At 36.9% G+C, this 21,483-nt stretch overlaps 1 protein-coding gene across 2 annotated transcripts in view; it reads right to left on the bottom strand.

Annotated features, from left to right (window-relative positions):
• dock8 (dedicator of cytokinesis 8) overlaps positions 1–21,483 on the bottom strand; it is a 62,944-nt gene that overhangs the window by 17,770 nt on the left and 23,691 nt on the right. For both annotated transcript variants that reach the window (XM_067413583.1, XM_067413585.1), the window contains 27 exons: positions 19,399–19,611; positions 19,198–19,283; positions 18,931–18,997; positions 17,778–17,927; positions 15,294–15,374; positions 14,742–14,898; positions 14,506–14,633; positions 13,529–13,619; positions 13,274–13,436; positions 12,696–12,813; positions 12,284–12,354; positions 12,051–12,195; positions 10,826–10,927; positions 10,580–10,675; positions 8,651–8,885; positions 8,282–8,446; positions 7,980–8,152; positions 7,678–7,773; positions 7,489–7,584; positions 7,199–7,348; positions 6,928–7,041; positions 5,911–6,066; positions 5,661–5,797; positions 5,406–5,569; positions 5,086–5,237; positions 4,091–4,273; positions 3,807–3,933 (listed from right to left, as the gene is read on the bottom strand). In XM_067413583.1, coding sequence (XP_067269684.1) covers positions 3,807–3,933; positions 4,091–4,273; positions 5,086–5,237; positions 5,406–5,569; positions 5,661–5,797; positions 5,911–6,066; positions 6,928–7,041; positions 7,199–7,348; positions 7,489–7,584; positions 7,678–7,773; positions 7,980–8,152; positions 8,282–8,446; positions 8,651–8,885; positions 10,580–10,675; positions 10,826–10,927; positions 12,051–12,195; positions 12,284–12,354; positions 12,696–12,813; positions 13,274–13,436; positions 13,529–13,619; positions 14,506–14,633; positions 14,742–14,898; positions 15,294–15,374; positions 17,778–17,927; positions 18,931–18,997; positions 19,198–19,283; positions 19,399–19,611 — 3,616 coding nt within the window. The remainder of the gene's footprint in view (positions 1–3,806; positions 3,934–4,090; positions 4,274–5,085; positions 5,238–5,405; positions 5,570–5,660; positions 5,798–5,910; positions 6,067–6,927; positions 7,042–7,198; positions 7,349–7,488; positions 7,585–7,677; positions 7,774–7,979; positions 8,153–8,281; positions 8,447–8,650; positions 8,886–10,579; positions 10,676–10,825; positions 10,928–12,050; positions 12,196–12,283; positions 12,355–12,695; positions 12,814–13,273; positions 13,437–13,528; positions 13,620–14,505; positions 14,634–14,741; positions 14,899–15,293; positions 15,375–17,777; positions 17,928–18,930; positions 18,998–19,197; positions 19,284–19,398; positions 19,612–21,483) is intronic.

Raw genomic sequence — 21,483 nt, 5'->3', positions numbered from 1 at the left:
TACAGTAACTAAATAAATACAAACTTTCCTCACACAACATTACTGTAAAGTATGAAGTACATTTTTCTATGCATTTATATATAAATGTACAAAACAAATTAAATAGATTTATTTGATGTATTTAAATCCATGCATTTGAATGTATTATAATGCATGCATATATATATATATATATACAGTCTTGTTCAAAATAATAGCAGTACAATGTGACTAACCAGAATAATCAAGGTTTTTCGTATTTTTTTTATTGCTACGTGGCAAACAAGTTACCAGTAGGTTCAGTAGATTGTCAGAAAACAAACAAGACCCAGCATTCATGATATGCACGCTCTTAAGGCTGTGCAATTGGGCAATTAGTTGAAAGGGGTGTGTTCAAAAAAATAGCAGTGTCTACCTTTGACTGTACAAACTCAAAACTATTTTGTACAAACATTATTTTTTCTGGGATTTAGCAATCCTGTGAATCACTAAACTAATATTTAGTTGTATGACCACAGTTTTTTAAAACTGCTTGACATCTGTGTGGCATGGAGTCAACCAACTTGTGGCACCTCTCAGCTGTTATTCCACTCCATGATTCTTTAACAACATTCCACAATTCATTCACATTTCTTGGTTTTGCTTCAGAAACAGCATTTTTGATATCACCCCACAAGTTCTCAATTGGATTAAGGTCTGGAGATTGGGCTGGCCACTCCATAACATTAATTTTGTTGGTTTGGAACCAAGACTTTGCCCGTTTACTAGTGTGTTTTGGGTCATTGTCTTGTTGAAACAACCGTTTCAAGGGCATGTCCTCTTTAGCATAGGGCAACATGACCTCTTCAAGTATTTTAACATATGCAAACTGATCCATGATCCCTGGTATGCGATAAATAGGCCCAACACCATAGTAGGAGAAACATGCCCATATCATGATGCTTGCACCTCCATGCTTCACTGTCTTCACTGTGTACTGTAGCTTGAATTCAGAGTTTGGGGGTCGTCTCACAAACTGCCTGTGGCCCTTGGACCCAAAAAGAACAATTTTACTCTCATCAGTCCACAAAATGTTCCTCCATTTCTCTTTAGGCCAGTTGATGTGTTCTTTGGTAAATTGTAACCTCTTCTGCACATGCCTTTTTTTTAACAGAGGGACTTTGCGGGGGATTCTTGAAAATAGATTAGCTTTACACAGACGTCTTCTAACTGTCACAGTACTTACAGGTAACTCCAGACTGTCTTTGATCATCCTGGAGGTGATCATTGGCTGAGCCTTTGCCATTCTGGTTATTCTTCTATCCATTTTGATGGTTGTCTTCCGTTTTCTTCCACGTCTCTCTGGTTTTGCTCTCCATTTTAAGGCATTGGAGATCATTTTAGCTGAACAGCCTATCATTTTTTGCACCTCTTTATAGGTTTTCACCTCTCTAATCAACTTTTTAATCAAAGTACGCTGTTCTTCTGAACAATGTCTTGAACGACCCATTTTCCTCAGCTTTCAAATGCATGTTCAACAAGTGTTGGCTTCATCCTTAAATAGGGGCCACCTGATTCACACCTGTTTCTTCACAAAATTGATGACCTCAGTGATTGAATGCCACACTGCTATTTTTTTGAACACACCCCTTTCAACTAATTCAACTAATTGCCCAATTGCACAGCCTTAAGAGCGTGCATATCATGAATGCTGGGTCTCATTTGTTTTCTGAGAATCTACTGAACCTACTGGTAACTTGTTTGCCACGTAGCAATAAAAAATATACTAAAAACCTTGATTATTCTGGTTAGTCACATTGTACTGCTATTATTTTGAACAAGACTGTATATATATATATATATATATATATATATATATATATTAAAAAAAATAATCAGTCATCAGAATTGTTAGATAAAAGTAGTATCTACTTGTAGTACAATAAAAGTAGTATAATCTACTTGCGTTGTATTTTCAGTGAATCCATTCCAGTGTGTGTGTTTTGCTTTAAAACACAAGCTCTGTCATATTCTGAAATGTATGCATTATGGACTTACATTTTACTTGAATTTCTTTTTTAAATTAACAATATAAATGGTGTACGCTTAATTTCACAATAAGTGTGCAATTAAAAATCAATCTATACACATACATCTACATATATATAACACACACACACTCACACACTCACACACACTCACACACACTCACACACTATAACATAATATAATATAATATAATATAATATAATATAATATAATATAATATAATATAATATAATATAATATAATTAATATAATATATGAGTAGCAGTGCGATTTACATTTATGCATTTAGCAGATGCTTTTATCCAAAGCGACTTACAACTCAGGAGTACAGGAAGTGATCTGTCAAGAAGAGGCAAAGAAACGCAAAAAGTGCCCTAAATACCAAGATTTGTATACTACTCAGAGTAGCAAAAAACAGAACACCGGAAGAAAAGAGAAATAGAGGAGGATTTTTTTTTTGGTAAGATTAAGTGCTCATGGAAGAGATGAGTTTTTACCTGTCTTTTAAATGAAGCGAGTGATTCTGTCGTGCGTATGGAGGGTGGAAGATCGTTCCACCAACCAGGAACAATGAAAGAAAAAGTTCTGGAGAGGGATTTCATGCCTCTCTGAGATGGTACCACAAGCCTTCACTCTTTAGCTGAGCGAAGGCTTCTGGTGGGGGTGTAGACTCGTAGGAGTGACTCGAAGTATGCGATATGGCTGTCATATTCAGCCATAGGTAATCACACTGTGCTGATATACAGCCATATTGCACTAAAACAACTTCCTTGTTTACAACCAGTCACTTATAAAGACAGTCTTTGCCGCAATCTAGTGGTGTCATAATGTAACTGTCACTGAAGACAACTACTGCAATCACTAGCGGAACCTTTTAATACCAAATACGGCATATTTATATAAAATAATTAAAATGAACATCAGTAGCATAAGACAATAGGAAATAAAACCCAAGCAAACAATTTAGTCAAAAGCTGCCTTCTAGTAGACCATACAGGACTCAAAATTGGCTAAATATAAAGTTATGAAACCTAATTGTCCCCTTAACCAAAATTGATTTGCTCTGGAACATGTTAGATTAATAAGACCAAAGACTGCCTGCTTAAGATACTCCAAATTAATTATATCTCTTTAACCACTGTCTACGTAAGAGTCAGCAGCAAATTCCTGAAGGACTGGTCGAGATATAGCTGTTCTCAGCGTACACCAGTGGCCTGGATCTCGCATCTGCAAAAGCGTCTGAACAAATTGTAAAATAGGCACTTATTTAAGGTCCAATTAACTACATTCTCACCTAAAAAATGTTAAAACTACATTTCATGACACAACAACTGTAGTATTTTTTAAAACTGACCAATTTGCTCGACCACCATTACAGTCGCCGCAAATGGAGTGATACAAATGGTGAAGCGGTTTGAGTGCCGATACTGGGTGGATATCGCACGGCTGGAAAAGGCTCTCAGCCAATCAGATTTGAGATCCAGAAATCACTGCTGTCCTCCCTTCTCAATTTTATATGCTTTGTTTCCCATATATATATATATATATATATATATATATATATATATATATATATATATATATATATATATATATATATATCAAACATCCATCCATCCATCCATCTATCAGTGCGCAACAGTCCCATTGAGAAAAAAAAAAAAGTTTTGTTCCACGGAAGAAAGTCACAGGTTTATGTGGGAAAATAAGAGTAAGTAAATGATGACAGAATTTCCATTTTTGGGTGAACTATCTTTTTAAAGGCTAAAATATAAAGTAAAACATGAGATGCAGCTCACCTCCCACCCTTTTCATCATTTCTCCTCTGGCTCCATACCCTCCCAGCAGAACCTCCTCCAGACGCGCCTTAGCCTGCTGAGACTTCTGCAGGGCCTGCGTGCTCACCCTATCAGAACTCTGCTTCCCCTACACACAAACAACACACCATGTAAAAACGTTCAAATGACATCAGAAAGGCCATCCAGAAGATGTCTTACAGTTCAAATCAAAGTACATCCCATCATGGTTCTTGAAGGTCACTGAATGATGCCACTAATGTAATGTGTGACTGATGTGTTTTTACCCTGTACTCAAAGCAGGAGATGCAGATGGCGAGGAGTTCCAGCAGACGGCTCAGCTGAGAGGAAGGCATGTCCACGGTCCAGCGCTGGATCAGATTCTGGTCTGCATTCTTGATAATCCACAGGAAACACAAGAGCAGATTGCGGCTGGTCTCTGCTGTCAACATGTTGCTAGTTTTCCCCGTCTGGACAAAGAGAGATTGTCAAAGAACATTCAAATGGGAATTACTGTTTCTTTGGAATGCCTCAGATAAATGGACAAACATCCATAAATATTACACAGCTCTCTGGAATACTCAATTCTGATTGGTCAATCACAGTAAAATATTTTAAAATATTTAACAGCTAAACTGTTAACTCATATCAGTACTAAAATGAAAACTAATACTATATATAATAATTAATAATAATATAATATAATATAATATATAATATAATATATAATATAATATAATATAATATAATATAATATAAGTTTTTAATGAAAAATTTAAGCCTAACCAAAAAAAAAGGAAAAAAAAGAAAAGAAATGTTGCCGTGGCAAATAGAGTAGCAGTTCAAACATTTTCAAAACTGAAATAAAAAATACATTTACAACTAAACAGAAAATATCAAAATAAAAAAGCACAAACTTAGTAAAATGTAAACTAAAATTAAAGTGAAATCTGAAAATATCAAAATAAAAGCTGTTTCAAATTTAATAAACACTATACTATGTAAATAATATAAACACAATAATCACTACACATACTTTCTTCTCATATAATAAACTTAATTTTTCCATTTATTTATCATGTCATTTACGTTATTAATTAATTTGATATTAATATATTATAATATAATACAAGTAATATAACATCATTAATAGTATAAGTAATATAATATAGTATAATATAATACTATAACATCATTAATATAATAATATAATATAATTCAATATAATTAATATAATATAATTTATTTAATAAAATATAATATTTAAAAACCTTGTTCATACCACAGAAGTAATAGACGACAGTGCATTTCTCGATAAGGTGTTGAAAGGATTTCCAGCGATTGCCATGGCAACAGACTGATTGATGGGAGTGACGCTGTCTGTGTCATCCTCAGGTCCACCAGACTTGCCTTTAGCACCACGAGAGTCAGAAACTGTGAAGACAACAAATCACATATAAACCACAGGTCTGAAAAGCATAATCCATTTTAAACTACCATCATGCACCCCCAGAGAGCCATAATCGAGCACTTTGGCCCACTGCCTAAAAGGAACAATTAAGTCTAACTGAGATTAATAACTAGACTTGAGTAAGGCAGTACCTGTGAAATCAAGATAATTGATGGAGTCAATGATGATGCCCACTAGAGGGAGGTAGAGAGCAGCGATCTTGGCCTTGACCTCCGGCCTTGAGCAGCGCTGGTCCAGATCGTGAGCGCACAATAAGCTGTATGTGGCATTAATGGCCTTCTGTTGAACTCTCCCCCTACACATGCACATAAAACATCATTAGTTTGGCAAATGCACTGAAAATTCACTAAGCAGTTTTTGGGTGCCACACAATAAATGTGACCGACCCCTCTGATTCCATGTCCAGTGCGGTACTGAGTTCGGTCAGAAGCAGTCCGGTCAAGTAATGGCGTTGCTTAAAGTCCTGGGACAGATCGAACATGGCTGTGATCTTATTGTCCTGAAAACTGCATGAGCTGGAGGTCTGGTGACAGAGACAGATGGTTTTATCTGGATACTCATTGTTTCCAAACACTGTGAGTATTCAATCAGTCATAACACACAACACAGCAGAAGGACTGTGGTTTCATTACTGACCTGTGAGGAGACAGACGGCGACGGGGAGGCGGGGGCGGAGGCGGGGCTGCTGAAGAACAGGCTGAGGTTTAGGTAGTGCTCATGACTGCACATGATCCTCAAAAACTCCAGCCTCATACTGATCAAAGTCGACATGTTCACACTCTTTGCTGCCATCTGTGAAAAAGAGAGACAATTAGTTATATATTAATGCTAAAAATGTTAATTAGTGGAGCTCAAGCAGGCTGAAACATCATCACATTCCCCCTCTTTCTCCTACATTTTCTTCTAGCAGAGAAATTAAATAAATAAACATTCATATGTATGTTTTATGAATGTAAAAAAAATAAATGTCACTGTAAAACTTTAAAAACAGATCTATCTGGCTCTCCATCCATCCATCCATCCATCCGTCATTTCCATCCATCCATCCAGTCATTCATCTATCCTTCTATCCATCCATCCATCCATCCCATTTTCATTCATCCATCCATACATAATTTTCATACATCCATCCATCTGTCATTTTCATCCATCCATACGCCCATTTGTCATTTCCATCCACCTGTCATTCATCCATCCATCTGTCTGTTATTTTCATCCATCTCATTTTCATCCATCCATCCATAAGTTATTTTCATCCATCCATCTATCTATCTGTCATTTCCATCTATCCATCCGTCCATTTGTCATTTTTATCCATCCATCATTTTCATCCATCCATCCATCCATCCATCTATCTATCTGTCTGTCATTTTCATCCAGCCATCCATCTATCATTTTCATCCACCCGTCCATTCTGTCTGTCATTTCCATCCATCTATGGCATTTTCATCTATCCACCCAACCATCCATCCACCCATCTATACACCCACACACACATCCATTCATGGAAATATTGCTCTGCACTGCTTTACTTCAAAAGTCATGCCTTAAAGGTTCATGCCGGACATGCTTGTGATGTTCATCGTACCGAGAAGTTGTGATTGATTTCTTGCTCTTAAGATAACAAATATAAAATGAGATGAGCTGCAGTACCTGGTTGCAGTAATTCTTCACAAGATGAAACACAAAGCCTCGGTCCATCAGAGACATCAGGTCATACAGGAAGAAAGCCAGGCTGACGTTAACCTTCTCTGCTTGCTCTAGCTCCTGAAGACAAATAAACACACACACACACACATCTTTTCTCATTATCACTGACAAATAACATTCCTGCAAAAGATCTGACCTCTTGTTTTTCTTGTGCTCCATGTTTACTAAACAGATCTTAGGTTAGATTTTTATCTGTTCAGACGGATTTAATCACCTTTTGCTGTTTTACTAAAATGTTGCCAATCTCAGCAGTCACAACGTTGACAATAGTGGTGATGTCATCTTTGAAACGGTCCGAAAATCGATTCCTACGAGGGACTGCCTTCTTATCCAGCTGAGACACGTGCTGACTCATGCTCTTCACCTGGAGCAAGTACATATGGGAGCCAGATGTCAGAATGAGAACCAGAAAAAAACTCAAACAACATCTACAGAACATCTTGCATTTCCAAAGACAGCCATAGTTGACTTGCTCGGCAACATGTACATCTTTAATCATCTTACAAGAAGTTCAAAAAAGAACCAGGCGTATTTGTAGACGTTCTCTCTGCAGACTCCAGTGCTGACCACCATCTGAAGAGCCAGCTCCTCATGGAACAACTATAAAGACAGATGGATCTGTTCATTTAGAAACACAACCTCTGCTGAAATGACTGACAGCTTAAGTAATGAAATGGCAAGTCCAAGAGTCACCTTTTTGTTTGTGGGACGTGTGCTTGCTGTGGAGCTCTGTGAAGTATTGGAGACATTTGTAGCTGCTGACATTCGACTGCCTGGAAGATTTAAACCCTGTTGGAAACCAAAATGAGGGAGCAATAAAAAAAAAAAGCAAAATATTTGAAAATAAATAAATATAATACAGTTCATTGAACTGTAATTCTGTGTATTCCTCTTCCTATCATTCTCGTTCAACATCCTGTGGCAGATTTCAACTCATGAATTTTGACCAACATATGGGTTCATGGGATGTTGATGCTGCATTTATGTACATGTACCTTTCCTAGAATGTTAATGACCTCTGAGTCCTCTGGGCTCTGTGGTGCAGGTATATCAGGGTTGCTGCTCGAACGAATCCGTGACTGAAGCAGCATGAAGCCGACCGTGTTGGCCGTGGTGCGAGTTAGAGTGCTGTATCGGCTCTCTGGGTGAGCCATCAGACCTCCTGTGCCTGGTGAACATAAGCCTCGGCTCAGTGACAGACATCAACAGAGTAAATCCCGAAAGCCACAAAGCTACTAAAAACAAAGCAAAGAATGACTTTATTGGTGGTCTAGACGATATCAGAGGCCTAGAGTACCTGTGGTGTGGATTTCATGTTGTGTGTCTGGCAAGCGGAACACAAAGTACAGGTATGTTGCTAGGAGACAGTTCCTGCCTTGATGGTCCTTCGCCAGCTCCTGACTGTTGTGAAGGCTGTTGACAACTGACACCACTGACTCAAATGCAATCTGGGCCAGATTTGCTGCACAAAAAACTCTGTGAAGTCAGCTAACAAATCCTAACATGCATACTTGCATTTGCAGTAGGCAAAAAATCAGTATGTTAAATAAGTACAATGTCTGAAAACTCTGAAGAGAATGTACAATATTTGTATGCTGAAAACATGACTTTGTCTTTCCAGTGACTGTAATTCAAAAGCTAAAAGCTCTTCCTGTCTGAAACGCACCAGTCTGTCCAGCGATGACCATGGGCTGCATGATGAGCCGGAAGAGCTTGTCGAGGACCTGATGGAGAAAAAGTACCAGCGGCTCCAGGCCGGAGGAGGACAGCGAGATGATGCTGAGCTTCAGCTCGTGCTCAAACATGTTTTCAGAAATCTTCTCATCTCCTACTCGGATGGGGAACGTGGTCTTGCCCTCCAGGGCGTGACACAGAGTAAAGAAACGCTCCAGATGACTGTCCTGTGATTAAATAAAAAGATTTGGTAACAGCCAACAGCCTCTTAAAGGGTTAGATCACCCAAAAATAATAATTAGCCCATGACTAACTCAACCTCAAGCCATCCTAGGAGTATATTATATCCTTTTTTAAGATGAACACAATCAGAGTTACATTAAAAATGTCCTGGCTCTTCCAAGCTTTATAATGGCAATGAATGTTGCTTAGTTTTTGAAGTCCATAGAAGTGCATATATATATCCATAATAAAAGCTCCGGGGGGTTAATAAAAGGCCTTCTGAAGCAAAGCGATGCGTTTGTGTAAGAAAAATATCCATATTTAAAACTTTATAAAAGTAAAATTTCTAACTTTCAGAGGATCGTCTTCTGTATTCATCTTACAGAAAAAGTGTAACGCCTCTCGCAGTTCAAAATGCTTACGCTACGTCTGAAGAGCATAACTGGTGTGATGAATATGATGACATTTTTGGGTAAACTATCCCTTTAAATAAATTTTCCATTACATAACATTGCATTATTTTTTGAAAATGTTTTGAATCATCACCTATAGAAGCTGGTATTCAATTTATAGTAGGTTTAATAATTTAATAGAATCTATTTGTGTTATTTAAATGTTATTTTAGTATTTATAAACTAAAATAATATTTTGAATTAGCCTTTACATTTATATTTTCATTTTAGCTGTAGTAGTTTTTCCGTTATATTCAAAACAAAGGTGTAGTTTGATGACGGCAAGTTTGAGCGCAGTATCTTGAGACATGTGGTCTTCACCTCACAGCCGGTGGAAAATAGGACACGGGCAGAAATCATGTTCATGGATGCGGCTATTAACCCTACTGTAGTATGAAGCAGAGCAGGACCGAGTGTTGTGGAGCTGAGCATGGCTGCTGGAGCGATTGTTACACAAACACACGGCTCGCGAGCACCGGGGCTTTTATTATGACGGGACGGGACACAGTCGCCGGGTGCCTGCACTATTTCCGCTTTTCCGGTCATGAGTATAAGGTAAAGCAGCTCTGTTTATCATATTAGATACATTTAAGTGTGTTTAAAATGACGTAATGACGTTAACCTGTGCGTTTGCTCGGCGCTGCTGTGACGTACACACTGCTGAGAAAATCGCTTCTGCCCAATAAAACTGAGGGTAACGCAGATATGACGCAATCGACAGGCGACTCCCTCAAACGCTATGCTGACACGTCCCGGGTCCTTAGTTAAAATAACAATTTTCTCACAATTTACAAATAGTTGGAAACATTTGGGATATCGTAAGTACTTAACTGAACAAAATATATAACACCGGCCTAGTGGTTTTTGGATATTTTACAGCAAAAATACTACATAGTGCACCTTTAATTAGATTTTAGATTTATTTCAATTAATGAATATTATTTTTAATAACTCTACATTTAGTTAACAAAAACAATAAAATAATAAATTTTTTATTGTAATTTTTCTTGTCATTCCATTTCCTCTGGGGTTGGTCAATATAATTCAAATTCCATTAAATTTAGCACAATACTAGTATATTTTGATACTAGAAACTCTGCTGAAAAGGTTTATTGGTGGTTGACCAACATGGCCTTTCATGTGACAATCTTGCTAATTCACCTATTTAACATTAGCACACTAGCATTCAAAGCACAGCATACATTGGTCTTTCCAGCTGGGAAGTGAGTTCTGAGAGTGTTACGCACCTGTGTTTGAACTGAGGACACAGCTTGTAGCTCAAGGTTGAACAATCCCTTATGATTCTCCAGCCACTTAACTGGAGGTACTTGAGCTGGCAGTTTCTGAAGACATAAAAATGTACAGAATTTACACTATATTCAAACAGCCACAGAAGAGTCATATATTTTGTGCCTAAAAAAGACATTGATATAATATTACAAAATGAAATTACTGGTATCCAAAAAAAGCAGATGTGAAATGGTTGGTTGTACCTCTGGGAAATGCAGGGAATAGTTCATAGGAAGTTTGTCCAGAACGATTGGCAGGCACTGCTGTCCAGTCTGCAGCCTGTCATTGTTCAGCATGGGTAACCACTGCAGGGAAGGAAATAAGGTCATGACACTTACATTTATTTCGCTGCTTGTTTGTGTAGATGTCACTGAAACCCTCTCTGGTGTCTGTGTGTATATTATATATATGATAGATAGATAGATAGATAGATAGATAGATAGATAGATAGATAGATAGATAGATAGATAGATAGATAGATAGATAGATAGATAGATAGATAGATAGATAGATAGATAGATAGATAGATAGATAGATAGATAGATAGATAGATAGATAGATAGATAGATAGATAGATAGATAGATAGATAGAAGAGAGAGAGAGAGAGAGAGAGAGAGAGAGAGAGAGAGAGAGAGAGAGAGAGAGAGATTAAATATATATTATATAATAAATATATATTGTTTGGAAAGTTGCTATTTTTAAGAAGTCTCTAATGCTCGTCAAGCCTGCATTTATTTAATTAAAAATATAGAAGAAAAAAAACAGTAATATTGTTAAATAGAATTACAAATAAAAATAATGTTTTATTACACTTTAAAATATAACTTTTTTTCTGTGATGCAAAGCTGAATTTCATCAGTCATCACTCCAGTCTTCAGTGTTACATGATCCATCAGAAATCATTTCAATTTATTTTTTGTTTATTGTATATTCACCAAGGCTACATTTATTTCATCAAATGTACAAAAAAACAGGAATTTTGTAAAATTTTATTACATTTTAACATAACTGTTTTTCCCTTTTAATTTACCGGTATTTGGAAAAGTTATTTATTCCTGTGATGGCAAATCCTGAATTATTAGCATTATTCTTGTAATGTATATCACATGATCCTTCAAAAAAAAAACATTCTAATATGCTGATTTGCTGCACAATAAACATTTCTTATTATTATCAATGTAAAACAGCTACTTAATATTTTTGTAGAAACCATGATATTTTTTCCCAGACTTTTTGATTAATAAAACGAACAGCATGTATTTGAAGTACAATTTTGTTGTAACATTATAAAAGTATTTATTTGTCACTTTTGATCAATCTATTGCATCCTTGCTGAATAAAATTATTATTTTCTTCTTTTTTCAATCTTTCTGACCTCAAACTTTTGAACTGTAGCATATATACACACAATCTGTTCAGTCACTCACTGAATATCCAATGAGCGTCTCCATACTTCCAGTCTGGTTCTGTTTCTGCTGGCAGCTGATATGGTAGAAAGTGAACAGCAAGTGGTGTTTTTCTGTTAAACGGGCTGGAAGACAAATCTTTAGCTCGTCATAGAAATCAGGAGACCTGCGGATGAGATGGAAAAAGGCTCTGACACCACCCTCACATTTGCTTGATACATTGATCACTGAAGTTGTTGTTAGACCATGATTACCTGTTGTGGTATGTGACTGGAGTGTAGACCTCTCGAAGAAACTCAGGGCCACTTGATTTTCCATAGATTACCTTTTGAAGGAAAGTGCAGAGGAAAATAAATGGCTTTGTAAATAAATAAATACACTGGTAAAATGACAGTTATTGAATATAAAACAATAATTATATTTTCAAATGTTTTACATCACTTTAGTCTATTTCTTGGAATCTAGCAAACCATATATTTCTATTTGTTATAATACAATTATTATTATTATTATTATTATTATTATTATTAATATTATTATTAATGTAATTATAATAAATATCAAACATTATAATTGTAATATAATATTATTTATATTACAATATAAATACAATAGTAATATATTTTTGACACACAAATAGACAAAAAGATGTGGTTTTGGACTCACAGGCATGGCACAGCTGGGGTCTTCACCACTCATGAATTGGATTTTAACCGTAATATTTCTAGCTGAAGTCAAACGGTTAGTAAGATTCAACCTCAGAGGATACACGTACAGCAGGTTCCTGTAAAATAATGAAGTCCATAATTGGGTGTAAAAACATCAACTGGCCACTAGATGGCGCAGATCACTCAGAGTTCAGCACTGATAACAAGAACGAAACTAGCTGAAACAAGCATGCTTCATAAAATCGATTATAAATATGAGACTTCCTGTCGGGCTTTTGTCTGGCTTATTTCCATATTTCCACTGATTATGTATCTGAGACCTGGCAACATTGATTTGCACAAAGTTTTTCAAGCATCAACCTATTTGTTTTCATAGTCAATGAGTGACTAATCATAATAACCACAGTTCTGCCCTCCATTCTGCTAGTTCTCAGTGACAATGTGTGTATGTGTGTTTGTATGTATGTATAGAGAGAGAGAGAGAGAGAGAGAGAGAGAGAGAGAGAGAGAGAGAGAGAGAGAGAGAGAGAGAGAGAGAGAGAGAGAGAGAGAGAGCGAGAGAGAGAGAGAAATTACCGGTATATATTGTGAGGCACATAGACTTCACTGGAAGGGAACTCTAGCACCTCTTTAACCGGTCGTAGATTTTTCTCAGACACAGGCTTCACTGGAATCAGCTCAGGGGACAGACACCCTGGCACAATCTCCGGCACTGGAGACACTTCCAGTTTCAGATAGCCTATCAAAAAACATACATAAAGTATACAAAATGAAGTTTTTACACTTTACACAAGTGGGCAGCAAAAAGACACACTTGAGACATCTGCTCACCAGGTATGATTTTAACACGTCGCTGACTGGACGACCTCTTGATGTCTGTCAGGAACTTGAACAGGTCCTCATCGCTCAGACGCTCTCCTTCCTGCCGGCACATATTTCACATATTAAACATCTTTTCAAATGTGTCTGGATTATTTTACGGAGAACAGAATTCTTTAGTTTAGATGATAAATGTTGCAAAAATGCAGTGTGATATTATCTAGAGCCAACTGAAGAACGCAGGCACCAATTAATCTGGAGAATGTGAAGAATGGAAAAATGCACTCAAGGTGACCAACAAAAATTCATATTGTTAAAGGTCGACTTTTTTTCCACAGTAGAGCGCTAATTTGAAATACGCAACTGTTGAACATTTTTAATTGATCACTTTTAATACATGTTCTTGGTGCACATTATAAAAAATAAAACAAAAACAAATATTTGTCTGTGTAAACTTCATCAAAAAGCAATAAATTCCTCTGGCTCTGAAACGACCTTCCTTGTCAGCTGACATTATCAAGGCCTCGTTTTCAGTTTCACCTCTTAAGCCGCCTTTCACCTAGAGACCACACCCACCAACACTAGCGTTCAAAGGTTTGGGTTGGTCAGTAAGGGTTGTTTTTTTTTCCTCAGAAAATGTATGCTTTTATTCAGCAATGATTGGTTTGATCCCAATGCATTGGGTTAATCAAAAATGATAGTCAATACCATATTACTAGAGATTTCCATTTCAAATAAATGCTGTTCTTTTTTTGGGGGGGGGGGGGGGGGGTTGCCACAAAATGATATAGAGCACAAATGGTTTTAGCATTGATAACAACGAAGTTTCTTGAGCACTTAATCAGATTTCTTAACGACACCAGACTTTTTGGAATGGTAGTGTAGCTGCGCTATGGAACACATTCTTTTTAACATAAAATGTCTAAAAAAATCCAGCTAAAAAAATCTTTACTAAATATTCTATTTACTCTGAATTGTGCAAGCAATACCTGTTTGATGAACGTGCACATGGTGACAGCTGGTTTGAAACCAGACAGGACATAGTTGTCTTCCATCATGCTGAATCTGTCAGAGTTACGCCTGGGCAATCCTTTCTTTTCCATACTACTACCCCTGCCTGTGCCAAAATTCAAATTTTGCATAATTATGGATTCACATTTTTGCAGGGTGATGCATTATATTAATAGATCACTGGTATTCATCTATTCATTACCATTCATCTTACCATTTATACTGTCTGTGTCACTTGTGTCTCGTTCCAGTGTGGAGTTGATGGCACTCATGATGTTGACCGTGGCGAAGGCAAAAGGCATCCTGTAGCGGCCTAGTCTGTGACAAAACCCCTCCGCCTGATTCTTCAACTTCTCCAGCTTTTCTCTGTTCTGATGGACACAGAAAAAGGATGGAGCTTCATAAAAAGATTTTGATTTTATTTATCATAACTTTTGTGATTAGTGAAATAATGCAGATTATCATAATTTGAACAATAATTGACTAAACTTAACTACACACACTTTATGGCCATAAGTATGTGGAAACCATAACAATCAACTGTTATGTGTTTGTTGAAAATTTCATCTCAAAACCAAGCTTAGACTCTTCTGGGAAAGCTTTCCATTAGATGTTGGCACAGTAGGGTTCTGGAAGTGTACTTGAACTTTATAAACAGGGGCATTGTCAGGACTGTAGCCAGTTCTGATAATTAGATGTGGGTGTCAACATATTTTGGCCATGACGTGCACATTAAAATACAAAAAGGTACATTTTCAGGGATTACCTTAGTAGCATCACTCTCCTTCAGTACCATATATGGTTCAGCACAATCCCCAATCTCTCCCTGCTGAAGGACCTTCTCAATCTACACACACACAACACCAAACACATGTAACACTCTTGTTAGACATATCTGCCATTAATCATCTTCATCATTATTTCTACTTATGAGTAATCACTATTAATATTAGATGTTCTGATATGGACTGATATCTATAGAGCAGTTCACTGACAAAGATAAGATGAATATAGACTACCATTTGTTTTGTTGAGGCAAGTAAAATGTTTTACTAAAGAAAATAATACTTTTATTCAGTATGGATGGATTAAATTGATCGAAAGTGTCACTAAAGACTTTCATAATGTTACAAAAGATTTCTGTTTCAAGTAAATGCTGTTATGTCTATTGTAACATTCTATTCAACAAAAAATTCAGGGGGGAAAAGTATCACGGTTTCCACAAAAATATTAAGCAGTAAAACTGTTTTAAACACATTAATAATAAGAAGAATAGTTTATTTAGAACTACATTATAGTTTCTAAAGGATCATGTGACACTGAAGACATGGCTGCTTAAGCTTTTCCACGACAGGAATAAATCACATTTTATATATTTATATTACATAAACCATACAGAACACCATACTAATACTGTGCTTGACCCCCTGTCACCTTCAGAACTGGCTTAATTCTACGTGCCATTGATTCAACAAGGTGCTGAAAGCATTCTTTAGAAATGTTGGCCCATATTGTTTAGAATAGCATCTTGCTGTTGATGGAGATTTGTGGGATGCACATCCAGGGCACAAAGCTCCTGTTCCACCACATCCCAAAGATGATCTATTGAGTTGAGATATGGTGACTGTGGGGGACATTTTTAGTACAGTGAACTCATTGTCATGTTCATGAAACCAATTTGAAATGATTGAAACTTTGTGACATGATGCATTATCCTGCTGGAAGTAGCCATCAGAGGATGGGTACATGGTGGTCATAAAGGGATGGATATGGTCAGAAACAATAGCCCCGTTTCCACCACAGGAACTTTACCCAGGAACTAGGAACTTTGGGTGGTACTTCGTGTGTTTAGACCGCAGGAACCAGGGTAAAATTGAAGTTCCGGGTAAATATTTTCCCCTCCAAACGGCCCTGCTCGCGAGGTAGTACTTTTTCAAAGTTCAGGAACTTTCGAGGGCGGGACTTGGGCGCTGAACATGCTGATTGGTTGAGCTCACGCAGTTCAACCGGCATTTTTAAAAGTCTTTTGCGAGGTTCGTTCTGCGTTCAGTAAATATCAGTCTTGCTCTCTGTCTGGTGGCACGCGTTCGTCTCAGCCATCTCACGTTCAATGTCCGTAATAGCTGATAATAATATACATTGTCATTTTAAATCTAGCTTTACAAGCTTTCTGAATATGCTGCATGCTGCTGTATCTGCATATTAGTGCTCTTTTCTGTCGTTGTTAATTACCTCTTTAGTAAACCTATACATAACCAGCAAAAGCAGCAAAGCTTGAATCTCTTCCATACTCGTTATTCATTTTTTTTCACCATGTAAACGACCTGACCGTTTACTTTTAAGTGTGTGTCCTTACATGACGTGACGGCGCGCGCCGCGCTCATGTTGACAAGAGAGGAAAGTACATTTTTCTGAGGGGTAAACTTTTTATTTCGTAAGTTATGAAGATAATGTTGGAGTAATGACACAGCGTATATTGCCCCGGGCAGTTTTTACTTTAACTGCGCCTGACAGAATTTTTTTTTTTCTGAGATGATTATTACACTTTACAACAAATAGCTATAAATAATACTGTATTAGTCCTGGTGGCCGTTAAGAGTTGCTATGGCTTCAGTTAACACACTCCAGCTGCTGGAGAAAACAGCGTTGACATTTTTGATGTGGCAGACAAACTGCATGTGACAAAATGATTGCGATTGAAAGTCATCACATGTAAACACCAGATCGGTTTAGATAACGTCTCATGTAAACAGTTCACTAAATCTTTCAATCGGTACACTTAAAAATGATTACATGTCCTTCACTGATTTGGAGGAGCAGTCGCGCGCAGTCCTACATCACCGGACTAATTTGCCTAATCTTCTCGGAACTTTATCGCGGTCGAAACGCAGACAGCTGCAGGTCTGGGGGGGAGAAAAGTTCCTGTAAAAAAGTTCCTGGTACAAATTGTTCCGGGTAATTTTGGTGGAAACGGGGCTAATGCTCAGGTAGGCCGTGGCATTTAAACAATGCCCAATTGGCACTAATGGGCCTAAAGTGTGCCAAGAAAACATCCCCCACACCATTACACCACCACCACCACCACCAGCCTGCACAGTGGTAACAAGGCATGATGGATCCATGTTCTCATTATGTTAAAAACAAATTCTGACTCTACCATCTGAATGTCTCAACAGAAATTGAGACTTATAAAGTTACGCATTTTATTAATTCTTAAGTGACCTAGTCCTAGACATTTACTCAAGACTACCTTGATGACCAGATAGATGTCTGGAGAGGGGTAGGAGATGGAGAAAATCGCAGATCTGGCCAAAGTGGACATGTCAATATGGGGAGTGTGGGGTCGCAGGAAACCCTTCATCTGATCTGAGTTCAAGTCAAAGTGGAAGTTCTCTGAAATCTGAAGGAAAAACATACAGTGATTTGCAATGACAACATTAAACAACCAGCCTGCTAATGCTTTTAGCATACCACTAAAAACAGAAGAAAAATTGTGATGCATAATGAACAAAAATACTTCCTTATATACAGTTCAGGCAGACTGAACCAATCAGAATTTAAAGATACTTTACTAAGAGTCACATTTGCAGTTTCCCCCTACACAAACTGAAATCTCAATCAGTCTGACAAAAGTCATCTTCAAAATTGTGATGAATCAAAGTAAGCCTTACACAGGCCTACGAGGAATGTGAAATGTTTTTTTTTTCTTTTCATAACATTGAGAAATGGGTAATCCCTCCTATCCAAAACACTCTCTACACCAAGCCATGAAAAAAAAACATGCTGCATAAAGTCCCTATTTAGCATGAATCATCTGGTCTGTCTCATGTATTAACCTTCTTCAGTGAAAGATAAAGCTAAAGAGGATTAATGTAATACTTCAGGATATTCCTCCCAAATATATCTGCTGTCTGTCCATTTAATATGGAAATACACACACCACTGCGTTTACAGTTTACATTATAACTCACAAATTCTTTAAGATCCATGACTGTCAGTCCAAGACGTGCTTAAATTTGTTGTAAAGTTTCATGTTCACTGGTTTTATAGAACTCGGTCTGAACCGTTCGGACTATATTTTGACATATTTTGTTTCAGATGTGGATTTTGGGACATATTTTGTTTTAGATGTTTATAAAGACTAAGAATGAAACAAAGAAATTAAAGTCCAAGGATGTTGATTTAACAAAACAATGTTGCATTGGATAATGAAAAACTCTCATTACAGTCAAGGAATGTGGGAGGAATAACAGGAAGAACACTGACAGGAAGAATATGTATTAATTATGTCTCCCCAGTTTAAGAAAAGGAGTTTAGCAAAAGGGTCAAAAATACAAACAAATACCACATAATTTTTTTTATTTTTTTATTTAAAGCTTTTAAGATAACCATCAGAAACTGACCTTCTTCTTCTCCTTTAGGTCATAGAGGGCCATGGTTGCAAATAGAGGCTCAATTTCAATCTCAAATCTGTAGATGGAAAATTCATTCAAACCATTGACAGAATTTCAACAACAAAGTAAAACATACAACAGGTAATTGTGAGATATAATGTTTTAAAATAAGAAATAAAATTTGACATATAAAGTTACAAACAGATTAAAAGAAGATCAAAATTTGAAACATTCAGAGAAAATAATCAATAATAGTGGGCAGTGAAGAAGTATTACCTGATGGTCTGGCATCGCACCAGTATCCTCTGCCCAAAGTGCTCCTTGGGACATTCAGGAATGGGCCGAATTGCTACCGCATCCTCCTGTTCACAGTCATAGGAATATTAAAGATAATATTTAGCTTCTAATTCGATCTTACTTGCTAAAAAAAATTAAGCACTCAATAATATCTTGTAAAAAACATTTTAAGTGCTGTACCTCATCCATAGGCGGGTAGAGGCCAAAGAGCTCGCCGTAGCGATTGTTATGTCTGGCCTCCTGGTTGAAGCGATCCAGTTCCTCCGGGTTGCTAAAGCGCAAGAGGCTCTCCACACGACGGTCCGGCTGCAGTGCCCGTAAGTTGAAGTCGGAGCATGTAAGGGTGGTCCGATTCGTATCATCACACAGGGCTGCCAGGGACGGCGACTTTTCCTGAGGAACAGAAGAGGATATATAGAGTAAAATTTAGATATCATGGCTTTCAAACTGGAGCAAGGGGCCAAAAGAGGGTCCTGGGGATTCAAGAAAAAGATTATATATAATGTAAATAATTTAGCACAAAAAAAAAATTCTACAAAATAATTATTAAAATGCTCCTCCATCTGAAAGTCACTCTCTTGCACAGAAACTCGAAATCTGCCCTGATAAAGAATAACAATGCATGCCATTTCAGGAAAATCCCTATGATTAAACATGACTAATAAACACACGACTATGACAATATATGGTTTATCTGACTTCAAGCCTTCACGGGTATTTTCATAATAAACAAATGATTTACACTTCAATGCTACTCGACATTATCACTGTGTAAAATACTATGAAATAATATGTTGTGTGCCGTATTCTGCGTAAGAAGCCACATCATCTCACAAAAGGATGTATTCACTGACATTATAAAGCAAGTTGAGTAAAAACAAGATATTAAATGTTGTCTTTTATAAGACAATAGGTTTATAAATGGTTCTCATGTTTGGAAAGATGTTTGACACATCTTACTTTTTCAATACACTGTTTTAAGCGACTCAATATTTGTAGTGCTTTCAGATGGAGCAGCATTTACTACTGATCACAGAGCTGTGCTTCACTGACAATCTGCACACACATATACATACATATACACACACATATATATATACACACACACATATATACACACATATACATATGCTTTGTTCATAATGAGGAGAACTCTTATATGTCAAAAAAAAAATAAGCTAATTTTGATTTCTCATGTCATGGCCCCTTAAAGTGCATATACTGTATTCTTGTATGTACAAGCTAGAAGCGACCTCATTCATTCACTTTCATTATCTGACTCTCTTTATTGTCAAAAGTACAATGAAAAACAAAGAAGTACATAGAATTAACTATTTCCCAATTGTATGTATTTTGATTACTAACTGAACTAGGAATGCCACATATCTGCATGTGAATTCGAGCAGAGGAGCTCTTTATACTACTGCGACTAATGCTTTTTTCCAGGAAGATCATAAGCCTTTGAGATGGATGAATTTTTCAAACCCTAAGAGAGATTTCAGTTAATCGCCAAATATAAGAACCATATGCACTAGCTCTGATAGTGGGCATCATGCGGGGTTCCCATGACACATTGCGTCTAGCCTGTGGAATAGACCTTCCTGTGCCATTTGTATTCTTAATCTACTTGCTTAAAGACACACATCACAGAAGAGAGCTGGCTAGCGGGGTCTTTGGTACTCCTCTGGATTGCTAATAACCCCTGCAGTGAATGCGGAGGCCCTTTAAAGGATCAAAACTAAGAGAGGATCTTGGAGTTCCCGCAGTCTCAATCTAAACTCATGAAAAAATACATGGAGTGAAACAAATCTTTGTGGTTTGGATAATTAAATCTTGGCAAAGCTGCATTGGGACGGAAGCAAAGGGGACAGAATGAATATTCATGCCTCATTTTGTTCCTGGAACTTGACAAAAAGGGGTGGGACAGAGCCAAGATGGTGGCAATGGGACAAATAGAAAAAAATACCTGAGAGAAAGATTCTGCTTATTTTCTCCTCAGCTGTTTATTTCTTTACGTTGAATTAAGAGGAAATTGTTTTGTTTTTTTGTATGGGATTAAACACAAAAAATGGGATGGGTGGTGACATATTTTATTGGCTTTAGTATAATAATAATAATAATAATAATAATAATAATAATAATAATAATAATAATAATAATAATAATAATAAAAGAGGAAGATCAGTGACCATGGGGTTTGGTGGCATACCTGAATGCCACAATAACAATGTTTACAAAAATTCCAATAAGCTGCGTTGTTGTTGT

This window comes from Pseudorasbora parva, chromosome 13 (assembly GCF_024679245.1).
Source record: "Pseudorasbora parva isolate DD20220531a chromosome 13, ASM2467924v1, whole genome shotgun sequence".
Classification (NCBI taxonomy): domain Eukaryota; kingdom Metazoa; phylum Chordata; class Actinopteri; order Cypriniformes; family Gobionidae; genus Pseudorasbora; species Pseudorasbora parva.
Note: the sequence above shows the minus strand (reverse complement) of the source record. Positions and strands in the feature narration are given on the sequence as shown.